This window comes from Pelodiscus sinensis, chromosome 8, assembly GCF_049634645.1.
Source record: "Pelodiscus sinensis isolate JC-2024 chromosome 8, ASM4963464v1, whole genome shotgun sequence".
NCBI lineage: Eukaryota > Metazoa > Chordata > Testudines > Trionychidae > Pelodiscus > Pelodiscus sinensis.
The window spans coordinates 7,151,694-7,168,962 of NC_134718.1; the positions used below are offsets into that span (position 1 = coordinate 7,151,694).

The window sequence follows — 17,269 nt, forward strand, 5'->3', positions numbered from 1 at the left end:
ATTTTTTCCCTACAGGTATTACTAAAGTGACTCACACGTAAAGCAGGAGCACGTGAAGCGAGGGGCGCAGGGCCGGCCCACAACATTTTAGCACCTGAGGCGGGGAGCTCAAATGACGCCCCTATGCCCCCTCGCTTGGGCCAAAACTTTGAAAGGTCTCAATTCGGCCTTCTTCCTGTTCTACTCCTCTCCTGGTTCTGCTCTGCTACCTACATATGCACCAGCAGCAGACACAATTTTCTACACTCTGGGGCCTAGTGGCACCCCCCTCACAGTCTGGCACCTGAGACGGCCGCCTCAGTTCGCCTCATGGTAGGGCCAGCCCTGGAGGGGCATTCTGACTGCACACAGCATTGACTGTGAGAGCCGCACGCTCCCTCTGCGTCCAGTCAAAGCCCTGCTATGGTGCAATCAACACCCACTGCAAATTCTAGCTACACAAGCGCCGTGAGCAAAACTCTTTCGTTCCCTCACTCCTGCCCCGAGATAACTCAGATTTAAACTCGGAATTTGGAAATATTCTTCTGTTCCGCCATAGACTTGCTGGTCAGGCTCTTCCAGAGTGGAAAAAATCAAAGTCAGGCAAGGCCACACCATCATGTAAGCCATGCAATAATGAACCAACGCTCTCCCCATCGCTGGAGTCCAGCCTCTGGGGAGAGGAGCATCAGCACTTGGAGTGTCCATCAGCATTGGGGAGCAAGGCCAGAACTGCCACAATGCACCCAACCCACTCCTGCTCTCTGGCCCATGGCAAAGTGCCTAACGGGTGCCTAGAGCTACTCCCACCACAGCCTCATTCAGCAGCACCATTGATTCAACCACTGAGGTACAAGGATTTGGTCGGACAGAGTTACGAGGGGCTGGTGTGATGCAGAAGCCTTTGCCAAGCCTTACTATGGGCGAATGTTACCTAGTAGGTCTCAAATGGAGTGACCGTGGGCTAGAACCTCCCAAGTGGCATCTTTGAGGCATCTCCTTAACCAAGGTCTCCATCCGCCGTCCTGCCTGCCAACATGTGACACAAGCCACTGCAACATGGCACAAAATGACTGGGACTCTGGGATTCCGCTGCATGAAGGGAGATTATGACAGTTTTTTAACTCCACCACATATTTTCTCTGACTGAGGGAAAGGAGATGTGGCAGACAAGTCGAATTTAGGGGGGGGGGGAGAAAAAAAAATCATAATTTAGCCCATTTCTGAACTATTTCTAACAACATGGTCAGAAAAGGGAAAGGAAAATGAATTTATCAGTACAGCGACATTTAGCTCAGGGACTGCAGCAGGGATCAGGAGCAGTCTGTCAGATGTGTGTTTCAAAGGCAATAGTGAAGAAAACAAAAAATGCTTTTGTCGGGCTTTTAATGGAGGTTTCATTTCTTCTTTTCAAGTGGCTCCCTCTAGTCTCAACTGTGCAATTGGTGTGTTAAAAGTCAGCAGGTGAACCAGTCTTCTGGGTTTCCTTAAAAATCTAGAGCAAGGTCTTCGCTGACTTACACCCTATAAAAGCCCTGTTGAAGCTAACAGGGTTTCATGGGGATTGGGTCTTAGAAGAATTTGGCCCATTTTTTACTGTTGGTAACTCAGTCCTGGATTTCCAAGATGGACTATTCTTTAAATGAGTCTGTTAAATCTTGATGGCAAGAAAAGTGAGTGGGTCTAATGCAGCTTAAAGTTGTGGGTTTTTTTTTTACGCACCCTCAATATTGAGCTTCCAAGTTAATTAAATTTCATTCCCCCTTGACACAGTAACCACTGTAACACCTAAAGAAAACCCCATATTCTTGCAGATTCCATCAGACATGACAAAAGTGAACCTCTGGAATCCTTTGATTATTAGAACGATCCCATGGAATGTTTCTCAGGAATAGGGAGTGCTGGAGTAATGGGCAAATCACTCTCAACAGAATAACCATTTACCCCCACTCCCCAAACTCTGTGTTCTAACTAGACTGCAGTGGGGATAATAGATTCTGCTAATTCAGAATGACCCCTTGCATTTCATCTAGAGAAGGTATTCCTGATTCCCTTGTTCTAAACGTTCTGTTGGTGCTCAGCATGTGCTCTTTATCCCCAAGTCATGGCTGTTTCACCCAAAGGGAATTATTTTCTCAATATATTGGGGCAAATTCTGCCCTAATCAATGTGTGTGCCCAACAGATGGTAAAGTCGTGAGGCATTTCAGCATAGAAGGTGCTATATAAACTTACGTAAAAATCCACAATAGTTACAACACAAATAATATATTTCCTCCCTTATCAAAAGCCTCACCCATGTTTCTACTCCATTTTTCGATACTGCTGTAAGTGATTAACAGCATAGTAAGCTAAGCAACTCTACAAAGAGCTAATTCAGACTGCAGAGTACATTTAACTGTTGGATTATACATGGTTTACTGTGTAACTACATTAGGAAGAGATTAGAATTCCCCCTGAGTCATTCGGAGAGGTGTTTGTTTGCAAAGGGTTAAGTGTCCTCTTTTCTAAAAACAAAAATTCTCCTAATGGTGCAAAGCTTGAGACAACGTTAACCGGTGTAGCTTGTCATCAGGCTGGAATGCTTGGAGCCAGCCAATCACCTCTCAGGCTAAGGGTTTATATACAGATACACTTCCTGTGCAGAACAGTGAGAAACTGAGCTCAAGGCTCAGATTGCTAAGGACCTACAAGACTAAACCTGCTGCTGTCACAAGCGCAGAACCCTGCAAGCCTTCAGCATTGTCAGTGGAGTGGTAAGTTCAATGCCTTTACAACCTAATTGCATTTTATTAGCACACATGCAGCATGCCGCTTGGAAGGGAGTGGCTGCTTTTTTAAAACCCACAGGACACACATTATGTGTTTTAGCCATTTGAAAGCTTATTTCAACTGCTAGTTCCCATTCCAGACATCAGATAATGCAACTTTAAAATATCGATCCATGCAGACTGCAAGATGTAATAAGGCGTGGTGGTAAAGAACTGAGTTTAGAACATGAATTTTGGAATATTAATGACTGATGCTACACCTTTATACATGTTAAGATTGGCACTCAACTGGTTCAAGACAAATGCTATTTTTAAACCGAATGTTTTCTGCAATCTGAAATGGATTTGAGAAATGTGCATTAGTCTAGCTACCTGAGGGATGATTTCTGTTCTGCAGGAGGATACTGGTGCTTCTTATAACGAAGATGCTCTAAACATTTTTAGCTTTTAGATTTTTTTTTTAAATCAAGGGCACGTAATGTCTGATGGCAGGGGAAGAGGGGAAAACATTCCACTTAGTTGTGCTGATTTTCTTTAGAATGGTGAAAGCAGTCATTCTCCAGTAATTTTTTCCCCCCTTCCTCCATCACATTTTGTAAAACAGTTTAGTTTTTTGTAGCTCATCACTTATAAACAGATTACAACAAACATGCTATGCTGCCTTTACTGCACATGCACTAGTCCTCTGGCTGTCACTGGCAACTGCATGTGCAGGATGAAGGAAGAATAAATGGGGAGGGTGGAGAAAAAGGCTGGATTTAGAAAGGAATCCTAGACAGGCACCTACATGAAAAGCCAGGTTTCTTGAGTGCTCAGCAACTCTGACTGATAGCAAATGAGCTACTGAAATGGGAGCAGCGCTCTTCTGAGTCTGCAGCCCCAATTTTGGATGCTGGGCACTTTGTAAATATGGCCAGGAACGATTCGAAGACCCTTTGAGAATACACAGCCACGCTCGAAGAGCAACCGAAGAAGATTGTCGAATTCTGTGTGAATAGCTCTGTTCCGCAGTGGTGAATAAAGGGGGGAACTCTCCACATCCCTACCCCCCTTCTCTTTTGAGTTTATACAGATGGGTAGTTTTAAAATTTGCACCAATGCTTTGAGAAGGATAAAAATAATGTTTCTGAACTGACCACGGACAGGTGATTTGAGGTGAAGTTTGCAAGCAAATCTTTAACTGACAGTAGGATTGGTTCTCATGTTTCACCCAGGAATTCACAAGTCTTCACATGCAGGAGTAGGTCTCCACAGACTTGCTCAGCTTCTGTGTCCAATGGCTGTGGTAGAGGTCTCAGAGAGGAAAGTTTTCTAGCTTAAGGAAAGGCGTTAAAAAGCGCACCAGCAAAATAACTCAATGGGGAATCCATCCTTTAAAATGTGTTTGAGGCCGGGTTCACACAACCAGCTCTTTTAGTTCGTGGGAAAGAAGGAAAAATAGTCCACGCTCCTTCCTTTTTGCTCCTTCCCCTGAGCATTCTGTGGTTCTTGGTGAAATCCAAGCAGCCAACTGTAACTTCCCATCCCAAGCCATAACACCACTTTAAGTTCCTCTTTTATTTTCAGAAGCGGAAATACTGCAGGTAGAAGAAGAGGAACCAACCAAATCAGGACTTACCCAACGCCATGAAGTTACTCATCGTTATCTCACTTACGCTGGGAGCGCTTGTCACAAGCCTTGAATCTGTAAGTTTCGCAACAAGCAGGGCCGCTCACTCAGCACTGCTCCTGTTTATTTCCATTTTTGACCATTTGATAAGAGCTTCCCCTTACACCGCGGAACCAGGCCTATTGTTAGCATCCTGCTATAGGCAGATATCAGCCCTTTTTCGGTGCCTTTTTTTCTTCCTAATTCTAGTGCAATTGCAGGGCGCTGAGTACCAGGAATTAGAGATTTAACGTAGGCTATTAGGCTTGATTGGCATGCTTCCCCCCAAACCCTGACTCTAACATTGGCTATTTTGGTTCCTATCGGCTTGTATCACATAGGGCAATGCTGTCCATACACATGGATGCAACAGAAGCCTTCTATAGCCAAGTCCTGTGTTTTCACCCACTTCAAGAGACAGTGTAACTAGGAATCAAACTCTGGCTTCTGCTCTAGAGCAGAGGCCCCTTATAATTCCAATGCCCAAGCAAAGGCAGGATCTGGTGCACATGGCAAGCAGAGCTATTGCTGTATAGATCTGTGGGCCACTACCACCATGAAGCAAGGATGCACCAGCAGTAGGGTTGCCAAAAACTAAGGGCTACAACAGTGGACAAATCTTGTGCTTTTATTCCACTGTCTGGTGTAGGTGGGTGGGGAGGAGGTGGATTCCCTTCGCTCACTGTGCGGCCATATGAGCTTGGTTTCTGAGGCAGAACTGCAAAAAGTCTGGATTTGGTACATTCAAGCAGCTGGCTATTTTCATTCTACTTTACTGCAATCGCCATTCACTAGATCTCCTGCACTGAATGGCCTAGCTCTGCTGTCAGTTGCAGGCACACAAGCCAGACGCTAGCATGCAAGAAGGATCAGAGCTGGAACTTGTCTGTGTGCGCTCTAGCGCAGCGATGGGCAACCTAGGCTAGAGAGTGGGTCACATAAGTGGCTCTCGTTCATCTCAGTGGGCCACAAGATTGTGGTAACCAAGACGGTCTCCCGGGATAGGGCAGTTTTACTAACTGAAGGTTTGTAGCTAGAATTTGCGGGATCTGCTGACTGAACCGTAGCAGGGCTTTGATTGGGGAGCACACAGAGCTCACAAGATTGTGTGCAATCACACACACCTCTCTTCACGTGCCCTTGATATAACATGCATATCACTTTAGTAATACAGGCAGGAAAAAAACCGATATTGACGGACACCAACAGAATCTGGCAACCCTGCCCTGGACAACAGTAAACAAAATGTCTCATGGGCTACACATAGAACACCGATGGGCCACACGTGGCCCATGACCTGGAGGCTGCCCACTGCTGCTCTAGAGAGAGACAGCAATGAGCACAAAAATTAAGGAACAATTTGTAAGAAATTGTTTACTTAAAAAAAATTTAAAATTGTATTTTTCCCACTTAGGCTGTGACCTGGCAGCAGCAGTACAAGCTATCGAGCAAATATAAACCAAGACACCAGGGTAAGTATTTGCCATTTCTATTTCTCTGTGTCTATAATTTGTGGCCAAAATATACCCAATATACAGTAATCACACATAGCACATACTACATACTTTGGAATATTTACATATTAAACATGGGTTAACTATCCTTCACTTTATGGCTCTACTGAAAGATTTATAATTTATTGGCACCTTTTGCTTACAGATTGTAACTGTTTAAATGGAGGAACCTGCATTTCCTATCAACTCTTTTCCCGGATTAACCGTTGCTTATGTCCAAAAGAATACACTGGACAGCACTGTGAAATAGGTATAGTAAAGTGGTTCCTATTCCATTCTATATTCCACCTTTTTCCCTCTACACACACCCCTCCCTTTATGCCTGTTTTCTAAATTTAAGGTGTTTCTAATCTCCGTTTCTATGCTCCAATAAAAATGAAAGTACCACTGATAGAAACACAAATGGATATGTCTTGATGACTTGTATTAATGCACAATCTAAATATTACTAATTCAATATCCAAATATTAGATAAAGACAACCAGGTCTTCTGGGTTCTATTCTCTACTCAGTCATTAGCTAAACTTGAGATGATCACAACCTCTTTAATTCAATTTGTTATTTTGTAAACTACAGCTGGTTGTACTCATCTCCAGAAGTATGGGGAGTCTTAGATAGTGAAATATACCAACATCCTTACATAAAAGGTGACAGATTGGATTCAAGACATGATTGTTGTATATTTTCAGGAGCACTGAAACACAGGTGCATTCAGTCTTAGCCCTGCGTGTGCCAAACACAGCCATGAAGTGCCATATTGACCTGTTGGCAAGCAGGGAACAGTGACAGGAATCTTACCTTGCTTCCCATGAGAATGTCACCACCTGGCTTCTTTCTGCTGTGCCATACCGTGAACAATTCAGAATATGCCGCCAACTTTGTGTTCCTGTTTCAGACTTCGAAAGCCGATGCTACACCGACGATGGTCAGAACTACAGAGGGACTGTGTCAAAGAATGAGAGGAATGAAGAATGCTTGTCGTGGGACTCCCCTTCGCTAAGTAGGAGGTTTTACCATGCCGGCATAGAGAATGCCATGAAGCTTGGCTTGGGAAAACACAACTACTGCAGGTAATTCCTACAGCTTTCATGCTGAAAGGGCTGGTTATTTCCCAGCGTTCCTTGGCGTGATGGGAGTTTCTAAGACTGCTTGCTAAATTTGGGTTTGATCCTGCAAGGTGCCTAGCACCCATATTTTTCCACTGAAATTAATGGTTTTTGGATACTCTCTGTACTTTGATGTCTTGGGCCATTCAAGAACCTTAGAGAAGTCCCAGTGCAGCAAATAACATGGATGAGCTGCATATTTTATTCATGTTTTATTTTCTCCTTCTGCAAATATCCTCCCTGACAACCCTCTTTAGGGGGATTTCAGGTTGTACTACATCACTAGCACTTAGAAGTACAGCTGACAAAAAACACATCTCCTTCATTTTTCAGAAACCCAAACGGAAAAGCTAAGCCCTGGTGTTACATTAAGAGGGGTTTTCGGACTTTGGAAACAGACTGTGATATACAGCAGTGTCGTGAAGAAACAGGTAAGTTAGAATTTACTTAGAAATGACTTGGATATCTGGAGTTCCACATACGAGTGGTGCGAGAGATGGTCAGTGCAAAGCAGAGGGATGGAAGGATTCTTTAGCTTTCCGTCTCCCTTTCACAGTGCACAATGAATTTCAAACTGGAGGCTCCTAGTACAACTGGGGGCCAAAGCATTCTTCAATGCACTTCTGTTGCCCCACTAGCTTCCACAGATTATCTGCAAGCAGAAATCAACTCATAATATCCACCATTTCAAATTGTACTGGCTCTTAAGGATAACATGGTGTGACATCGCCACACATTTTCTAGACAATTTGTGGAAAGACATAGCGGTATTTAAGCCAGTTTCATCACCAGGACTGGGACTCACCAATGTTCCCTCTATTTTTTTCCCATCCATGTGCAGAATAAGTTTTGTTGCATACACCAAGGCATGTGCACCACCAGTGGACACATATGCTGCCAGCTGTGAGCATTCTGCTAGTCAGCTGGGTGAAATTTGAGTCTCTCCTGTGCTGCCGCCCAAGAGCTCAGCTTACAGGGAACCCGGTTACTCGCTTGCCATACTATGAGTGCATTTGACTTGAGCCATACCTCCAACAAGCGTTTCCTTTCCTTTCCCAGAACCCAACTGTGGCCAAAGGAGCTCCAGCAAGTATTTCAAGATTGTGAGCGGAAACATTGCGGCTATTGAGTCTCAGCCTTGGATAGCCACCATTTTCCATTACTCAAGGAGAACTGAGAAGGACTTATTCATCTGTGGGGGCAGCCTCATTGACCCTTGCTGGGTGCTCACTGCTGCACACTGCTTCTCTTCAGGGTAAGTACTCACCACCATCTCTTTGTCTACTGCTGCTCTGTTTTTGCTTTGACCCTCTGGGCAATGCCCCATGGCTAAAAACTACCCCGGGTGTCTCAGCCACAGCAGGACTGTTCTTTTCTTTAAGCCATTAGAAGCCTATATCTTGTACCTGGTAGCCAATGTTTTGAAGAGATGCTGCTCAAAAAGCCCTGAACACCTCTAGCGCCAGCTGGAAACAAGAGAGCCCAGCTACATTAACATTCTGAAGGAGATTTATCTAAGTATCATAATAGATTTAGACACCCATTTTCCATTCATTTTAAAAACAAGAATATCAAGAGCCCATATCCACTAGCAAATCATTTAGGCTTAGATTTTCAAAGTTGCCTGCCTCCCCTTTTCTACGTCAGCAGTTGCCGCAGTTGGCACAAGATGTTTGAAACAGGGAATGAAAAAAAGGGAGAAGTTCACAGGACTCTAAAATATTATTCACCTTATGAACCCGTTTGGGAAAAGACCAACCAAACCCTGTCCTTGCTCTCAGAAATTTGATTGTCTTCATAGTTCCTTTATTTGCCTTCTTCCCAGGGAAAAGGACCCATCAGGCTTCAAAGTTGTTCTTGGAAAGTCCAATCTGAATACTACTGATGACAGAGAACAAACTTTTCAGGTGGAAAAAATCATCATTCATGAGAGCTATTCAGATGAAACAGGCACCTACAACAATGATATTGGTAAGCCATGTCCAAAATACACGTACAGTAAATTCTATGCTATCCGGCACTTAAGTAGCCAGAATACTTTAGAAACTGGCAAATTTCCGAGCCGGGGAAAACTTCTTAAAAGAAGAAGAAAAAAAAAAGGAAACTGGCACTTTAAGCCGCACCGTTCCTCAGACGCTCTCCCCCGTCCCTGTCAGACATGAGTGCAGCACGTACCTGGGGAAGGGTGAATGACTGCTCCGGCTGCCTGATGCCAGGTCGCAACCTGGCCCCCCCCCCCCACAGCTCCCAGCAGCCTGGCACTCCAGCGGCTCATGGCTGCTCAGCCCCCACCCCCTCCGTGCCTCCTGGCCTCCTCCCCGGCAGGTCAGCGCCCTGCGGCTCCCGGCAGCCTGGCACCCCCACGGCTTGTGGCCACCCTGGCAGCCCGGCACCCCCCCTCCTATCTCCTCGCCTCCCCCTCTCCCCCCACAGGTCAGCCCCCTCGCAGCTCTCCCTCCTCTGCAGGCCACCCCCCCATCTCCACCCCCCAGCTTCCACCCCGCCTCACCAGGCCGCATCCTGTTGTCCCCCCCTCGGCCCGTGGCTTGTGCTTCCCCCAGCAGGCTACATCCCAGCCCCATGCACTGCTCCCACCCCCCGTAGGTCCTGCATGGCTCCTTCCCCTCCCCAGATACCCGGAATTTTTAGAAAACAGGCACAACCTAATCCCCGGGCATGCCGGATAACACAGGTTTTACTGTATATAATCCTGAGTACATATGAAATGCACTCTGCTAAAATAGGGGCACTGAGGGTGCGTCTATACTGCACCATAACTCAAAATAAGATACGCAATTTGAGCTACGCAAATTGTGTATTTTATTTCGATGCTATTTCAAAAAAAAGCTTTTTTTGTCATTTGGCACTGTCTTCACAGCATCAAATTTCGAAATAAAGCGCTATTCCGAAACGTCCTTTACTCCTCACAGAACGAGGTTTGCAGGAAGGTCGGAACAGAGAACCTGAAATAAAGGGCTTGCTGTGAAGACACGGGATCGCTATTTTGGGATACTCTGGTGTCCCGAAATAACGTTGCAGTGTAGACATACCTTGAGACAGAACAAAGCAAGCCTAGTAGTTGGAATAGAGGAAACTAGAAGTCAGGGACTCCTGATAACTTGGTCTGTATGGAGTTAGAATGCCCTTTTGAGCAAATCAGTATTTGTAAAACACTTTTAAGATGTGAACTACAAATGTAAATTGTAAGTATCATTACATGGCACTTTCCCAGACTTTAGAAAAAAATTGATTTCACATCCCCTTCCTCCCCTCCACAAAATAAAGACTTTATGTTTCTCTTTCCATTGTCTGCAACACCAAATTTGCTAGTTTTGCAAGTGCTATCCTCAGTTCCACCATCCCTCCTCCGGTTACCTATTAGAAAAGACAGTGGCCATGTTTTCACAATCTGGGCTGGAAACAAATGAAGTTTCAACCAATGTTTAAATCTGAAGGGAGACTCTAGTGGCTGAGTGCTATAGCGCAAGGACATAGCACCTCTTCCTCCTCCACCATAGATCCTCAGCTAGAGGGACAGCAGATACTACCCCCGCTTTCAAGTCAGGGAGCTGGGTGGACAGGAACACCTGCCGATTAACTTCTCCACTCCACTGTGTTTCCATTCACTGTCACTTGGGTGGATGAAGTTAAAGGGTGAAACACTTGTCAGTTTCAATTTGGCAAAGATCTGTGTGTCTAAAATAATAGCCTTTCTAAGCAATGACCTCAGAATCAGGCTCCAGTGTGTGATCGCAGGCATGAAGAATTGTAACACCTGTTGGAAATGTATAATTTCAGATGATTGTTAAATAGACTAGTTTCCTGCTTCACAATATTAACTATAACCACTCTGATTTTTATCTAGCTCTCATGAAAATCAAGTCTCCTTCCGGATACTGTGCAGTAGAATCTGATTTTGTCAAAACTATCTGTTTGCCATCTGAAAACCTAGTGCTGAAACCCAACTTCCAGTGTGAAGTTTCTGGCTACGGGAAAGAAGACAATTGTAAGTGACTATCATCTTCAACTTATACTGATAGAACGAGGGCATGTGTGACTGGACAAACATGGGACTCTTCTATACTTTTGCTTTTCATTGTTGCAAATCAAGTCGGCCCAGTATACAAAGCTAGGTACTGTGCTATGGTGGGGTGGCGAGGAGGAGAGAATTGACCAAAAATTATTTTAATACACAAATTAGAAGAATAGGTAAGTAGGAGTGGTGTTAGGGTGTGGGGGTTTTTTTGTTTGGTTGTTTTTTTGGGGTCTTAAACAACAGAACAAGTCAACATGTAGAGCCCTACACAGATGCAAAACTTGTATCCACATCTGCATCTGCAGATTTGAGCCACAGATATCCCCACTGACCTCCACAGATCTGATATCCGCAGATTTGCACAGTCCTAGATACAAATTTTGGATCTGCATCCATATCTGCAAAATGAGCTGTGGCTATTCACACCCATGGATGTGGAGACCCACGGATACGAAGCGGATAGCCGCAGCTTGGCAGGGCTCTATCGATGTGATTTGCACATAGTGTATTAAAGCCAAGTAGTCTCAAACAGTTTTTAATTCATGTGTTTGGAATCCCACTCCTGATGAGTAGTCTGACTTTGCCCCAACAATCCGTAGCTTTCTTCTTCACACCCTCACTTGTTACAGTTGTTTCTACAGTGTGTGGTCTGTCCCCACTACTGCCACATGCCAGGAGGGGTTTCCATCCCTCCCCTGACAACTCTAGCACCGGTTGGTCTTGGGCTCTTCTATTCTTGGGAGAATCCTTCTTTTAAGCCTCGATAGGAATGAGGAACAAAACATAGGTACTAGTACAGAAGCATATCAACCTTAAAATCAGGATACAGAAGGTGACCACATGAAAAGCAAAGGCTGGGGATTTTCAAGTGCCTCAGTTTGCTGGAGCTCATCTCTAACTCCCTTCCTTTAAAAATCTACCCAATAACTGCAGCTTGCTGCAGTGTGGAAGAGGCACATGTCTAGAGCAGCACTGTTTGTGCATATTCTAGAAATTTTAACAGAGAGCCAAGGTAGCTCCACTGAGACCCACCAAACTCAGACAACCACCTTTTCGCAAGTCAATAAGCCATGCAAACTGGCTGCTTTGATGTGCCCCATCACGCCAATAATGCAGGCGTGTCTTCCTCCTTTAATTCCTCACACATCCTTTTGATAACTTGAATTTCAGGACCCTCTCTGACTTTCCCTGTCAATTTCCCTTGCTATGCCCCAGTTCAAGGAGGAACTCTCACCAAAATTACTTCACACTTTGATACAACCCAGTTCTCCATTCCTGCTGCAGACAAGAGTTGGAAGTTAGGTTGCACTTCTGCGTGAGTAAAGACTGTAGGTTTGGCCCCAATACGAGAAACTCTCAAGCACTGCTTTTTGGTCAGACTCAGATAAGATTTCTGTTTGAGAAACAGAACATTCCAATGGAAAAAATGTATTTTGCACCTTATTCATCTGCTAAAAAGTAAATAACAAAGATGTAGCAGTCTCAAAATTGATATTTTGCGTGGACAAATTAACTTCTTCTGCTGCATGAAGAGTGTCCAAAACAGCATGAGGATTTGGGAGGAAAGCCAATCTAACCAAGCTCTTTGTTTGCAGGGGGCATTTACTACTCCCAAATACTAAAGACAGCCAACGTGAACTTAATATCACAGTCGTTGTGCCAGGATAAATACTATGACCAAACGAAGGTGAATGACAACATGATCTGTGCTGGGGATGTGCAGTGGAAGACTGATGCATGCAAGGTAGGAATGTTTATGTGTTGTGTTAAAACCATTTGCTGACCCAGTTTCTCTACTATAATCCACCTGGTCTGTGTTAATGGTACATCCCTGGAATCTCTGAAGTCCACTGGCCTTGCAGAGAGGGACTGTGGATCATTTCTGAAGGACTACTCATTGATTAAGTGGAGTTCACCCCACAGTAGCTAGGTGTGACCAGAAAATATTTTGCTGGTGATGGAGGAGCTGCAATCTTTCTCCCTTCCCCCGGCCTCACCTCGTGAAAGAACAGCAATGCTGTTTCATGGCTAAGAGCTAGGACAGCTTCTAGAATTCCTGCATGGCCCCTCATGTTGGAACAGCGGTGGGTGGATGTGCACAGCAGATCAGACTGTGATCGTCTTTATTTTCATTGTCAGGGAGACTCCGGAGGACCGCTGGCCTGTGAGCACAACAGCAGGATGTCTCTGTATGGGATTGTCAGCTGGGGAGAAGGCTGTGCTAAAATAAACAGGCCCGGCGTCTACACCAAAGTCACTCGATACCTTTCTTGGATTGAGTCCAACATGAAGGAAGTCAGTTTCAAAAGCCGCAGCCTCCCAAAATGGAAGTGACCTGTCCTCGAAGCATGGATCCGAAGCAGGAAGTCTAGCACTCCCCTGAGCCTCCAATCGCAGTACACTGAAACCCTGCATAATAGTTTGGAGTTGATCTGTTGAGTGTTTCTCTCTTGGGGCTTCATTTTAAAAGCCTGTGTGGTTTGTTTTCAACATTCATAGTGGTGTATCTGTAACCCGTATCTCCACTGGCCACTGCATGGAGTGCCTCAAAGCCATTCCATGGGAGACTTAGAGATTTAACACTGAAATGCGTATTTCCAATTGAGATATTGTATGTATCGAGTTCTCCCACCTTTATATCTGAATCACTATTAGTCACTTTTACAACTACCTACACAAGGTTTATCAACCATCCAGGGAACAGTTTTAAATTGTAACTTTTTGTTAAAAGTTTGTATTTTGTAAATATTTGACCTAAACAAATAATTGTTTTATTTTAACATTTTGAGGTATGTCAGGATACAAACCACAAGGCAACCTATGCTGTGAGCACAAGAAAGAGGATTTTTATCAATGCATTGCTATGGGCTGACTGCAGCTCTGGTTAGACAAAAGAAAAACAGAACCCCGCAGGCACTGCTCCACTTTGAATGACGGTAGCGAAGCAATTAGTGCAGAGTCCTGTACTCCTGAGACATGCTGAATGATCATGAATGTAAATGGGAGTTGTGCCTCCAGAAAGAGCCATAATAGAAGGGCGCTTTATTGTAATGAGGTTAGTTAGGGGCTGAGCTGCCAGAAAGCAAGTCATTATAAATGACCCAAGTTGATGTCCAAACCATCTCAGGAATATTTTGGTCTGATCCTGCCAACTCAGCACGTCTATTATGACTGATGGCAAGATTTAAGGATTCAAAAATCAATCTTTAAGTCTGCTGCCATACATGCCCATTATAAGTTGCATGCGTGTAAATACCAGAACGTGGTCTTACGTCACTGTTTGGGAGCTACCTCTTTTCCCAAGATTCATAGTACATCAGTGCATTTTAATTTTTAACTAGCTTTTGTTTTATGGAGACAATATTTGTATGAGGGCTGGAACCTCTACTGTTATTTAATGATTTTATTTTGTTTAACTTATTGTTTGTATTTTGGGGGTAAAAACTGTCAATAAAAATTGCTATTCCTAAGTGGCTGCTTCTCCTCTTTTCTCTGTACAACAGTTACAAGGGGATGATTTGAACACAGGATTGGGAGCTGCAAACTCCTGGTTCCCATCCCGTCTCTGGCTTTGAGCGAATCATGACTTCTGGGCCAGTTGCCTCGTATTTTAAGAGGAGATGCAACAACTCAGAGTTGTTGGATTTCGTGTTTATAGTACACACAAGCAAAGCTGCAGGAAAGTTAATTAACAATTCTGCCATTTGCATGATGTTTAGTCACTGAAGCAAACAGAACCAGATGCCCCCTAGAAAGCTCTTTGCTTTTTGTAGGGAAAGTATCAGCACAGAAACAGAAACATAACAAGGTCCTTCCTTCCTCACTCTGCTCTATGAGGTTTACTCTAGTTCTCAGCTGCAGGAAGGCAAGAAATGAACCTTAGGAGAACAGAGGTGGAAAAAGATGCTCACTAGCTCTAATAATGGAATTAAAGTACAATTCAGTCGCTTAACCCAACCTTGCTCTCCTTTCGAGCTCACTTTGGGCATTTCTAGACTGCCCGCAGCTTTCTAAAGAAGATATGCAAATTTGGCATGAATTTGCATCTCTTCTTCCGAACCCGTTTTTGAAAGTTTTTTTCGAAAAAAAAAAAAAAAAAAAGCAGTCTAGATGCGGTTCTTTCGGGGGAAAAAAAAACACTTAAATGCCTTCTTTTTTTTTTTTTTAATTAAAGGGTTCTTTAGAAAAAGGGTGGTATTTTTTTGTTTGTTTGGTTGGTTGGTTGGTTTTTTTTGGAAGAACCGCATCTAGACTGCTTTTTTTCAAAAAAATTCTTCCGAAAACAGGATTGGAAAAAGAGATACAAATTCGCACCAAATTTCCATATCTTCTTTCAAAAGCTGCTGGCAGTCTATACATGCCCTTTAGTAAGTACGAAATGTTCAGACTTTTATCCTCTGGTGTTTCTACATGTAACCACTACCGGGTGGATTTGAACCTAGGATCTCTGGAGCTTAGTGTAGGAGCCTCTACAGCTTGAGTTATAAAACCAGCTGGCTCTCAGCTTAGGCTATAGAGCTTCCTTGTAGAGCTTCTCTTGCTGTAAGTGGTCTAAGTGCCACTACATGGGACAGTGACCCGCACGAGGTGTGTGGGTTACACAGATGCCAAGGAATTAGACAGCAACCTAGTCTGTATCTGCAATGTACCAACAGCAGCTTCTGCTAAGTCTGGCCAAAAAAAGAGTAAGGCCCCTTTGGTGCCGGCTTCTAGCAGCTATTCGGTACTCATACTTCCTTTTCTTTACAAGGTAACAGCTCTCAATTGCTATCACTGTTCCAGGTCAGAAACCCGTAGACACGAAAGGTCCTCAGTTCCCGGCTGGGGTGCTGTAAGCATCTAGTTCTGCCCTTTAAGTGGAAGCAGCAAGTGGTCAGGAGGGCCTGGTGGACATGGGAGATTATTCTCAAACAGGTCTGCAGACAGCTTCACCAGCAGTTGCCTCTGAAGCCACTAGTTTTCGAAGGAAGGCCACGTTCAAAGATGAACTTAAGTAATTCTGGAAAGAATCTTAGGTGGGAGGAAAAAGGCAAAAGAAGATGCATGGACACAAATTTAGCCTGTCCTCCATCTTGCAAAGTGGATCCAAGAGAAGCAGAGTTCAAAGGAGTCTAACTTTCACATCCCTCAGATTGGCTTCAGCTCTTAAAACTGAAGGAGGAGGAAAAGGTACAACACTAGGAATTAGGGTAGGAAAGGGCTCAGAGCAAGGGGATCCTTATGGCCCTTCATGGATGTCCCCAACACGAAAGGAAGGTAAACCTGCACTTCTACTGGTGAAAGAGAAGCCTTCAAACTACACAGAGATCATCTTCCATGCCAGAGCTGGGCTCTCTCACCAACAGAAGTGGGTCCATGGAAAGAAGAGACTTTGCCCACCGTACCTGCAATATCTGGGACCAACCCAGCTACAGAACTGTCAGCACTTACTCACTTATAGAAATTATTTTAGCCAGAGAGGAGGTGCACTTGTGCTAACAGCAACTAAGTTCTAGTTGTGGCTCTTCCCAAATCAATAGCTCTTTTTCGGGGCGGGGGGACACACTGATACAAGGAACTTTGTGCAATGTATTCATTTTTAAGAGGGTAAAATCCAGAACTAGATTTGAATTTCATCCGCTGTCTGCCTCTGTAGCCAGGCCAATAAAGTTATTCAGGGACTGCCCTGACAAGCACCTAAATGAACAAAGACATCCCCCGCTCAGTGCAACAGCCAACAGACCCTGTGGATCTCAGCACGCTGCAAGGGCATGGCAGCTTGCATAGAGGTCTGATTCTTGCTGTGATCCTCTTCCTCTCTCAGAAAACATGCTTTCATCCTTCTCTGCTTGTGCCTGGCAGCTACTGCCCTCAGGCCACGCCTTCACGCCACAGAAAATTGAGGCTGCCACGATTGATCTTCCAGTGGGATTTAGTGAGTCTACTTAAGACTCACTAAATCAAATTCAGGGGGCAAGCCCGTTGGTGTCTGGTTACTCTTGCTCTTGCCAGGAATAAGGGAAGCGGACAGGAACATTTGCTCCCAATGGCCTCCTGCTATGCGGACGCCACCAAGCTTGGCTTAAGGTAGGCCAAGTCCAGCTATGTATTCTACATAGCTGGAGTTGCATATCATAAGCCGAGCTGCCGGGTCTAGTGTAGACCTGGCCTTAGGGAGTTTCCGGGGGGCGTGGGCTTGGAATCCTGGGTATAGAATGTTCACCTCTCCAGAACTAA

At 44.6% G+C, this 17,269-nt stretch overlaps 1 protein-coding gene across 3 annotated transcripts in view; it reads left to right on the plus strand.

Moving 5' to 3' along the window:
* Window positions 1–14,523, plus strand: part of PLAU (plasminogen activator, urokinase) — a 59,270-nt gene extending 44,747 nt beyond the window's left edge. For 2 of the 3 annotated variants that reach the window (XM_075934691.1, XM_075934692.1), the window contains 10 exons: window positions 4,316–4,435; window positions 5,812–5,869; window positions 6,057–6,161; window positions 6,807–6,981; window positions 7,351–7,448; window positions 8,077–8,272; window positions 8,843–8,988; window positions 10,883–11,023; window positions 12,649–12,797; window positions 13,193–14,523. In XM_075934691.1, the coding sequence (XP_075790806.1) occupies window positions 4,376–4,435; window positions 5,812–5,869; window positions 6,057–6,161; window positions 6,807–6,981; window positions 7,351–7,448; window positions 8,077–8,272; window positions 8,843–8,988; window positions 10,883–11,023; window positions 12,649–12,797; window positions 13,193–13,387 (1,323 nt within the window). In that variant the 5' untranslated portion in view covers window positions 4,316–4,375 and the 3' untranslated portion in view covers window positions 13,388–14,523. Of the gene's footprint in view, window positions 1–2,605; window positions 2,735–4,315; window positions 4,436–5,811; window positions 5,870–6,056; window positions 6,162–6,806; window positions 6,982–7,350; window positions 7,449–8,076; window positions 8,273–8,842; window positions 8,989–10,882; window positions 11,024–12,648; window positions 12,798–13,192 lie in introns of those variants that run through there. The other variant, XM_006126353.4, reaches the window with a different exon arrangement.
* Window positions 14,524–17,269: the final 2,746 nt, after the last annotated feature.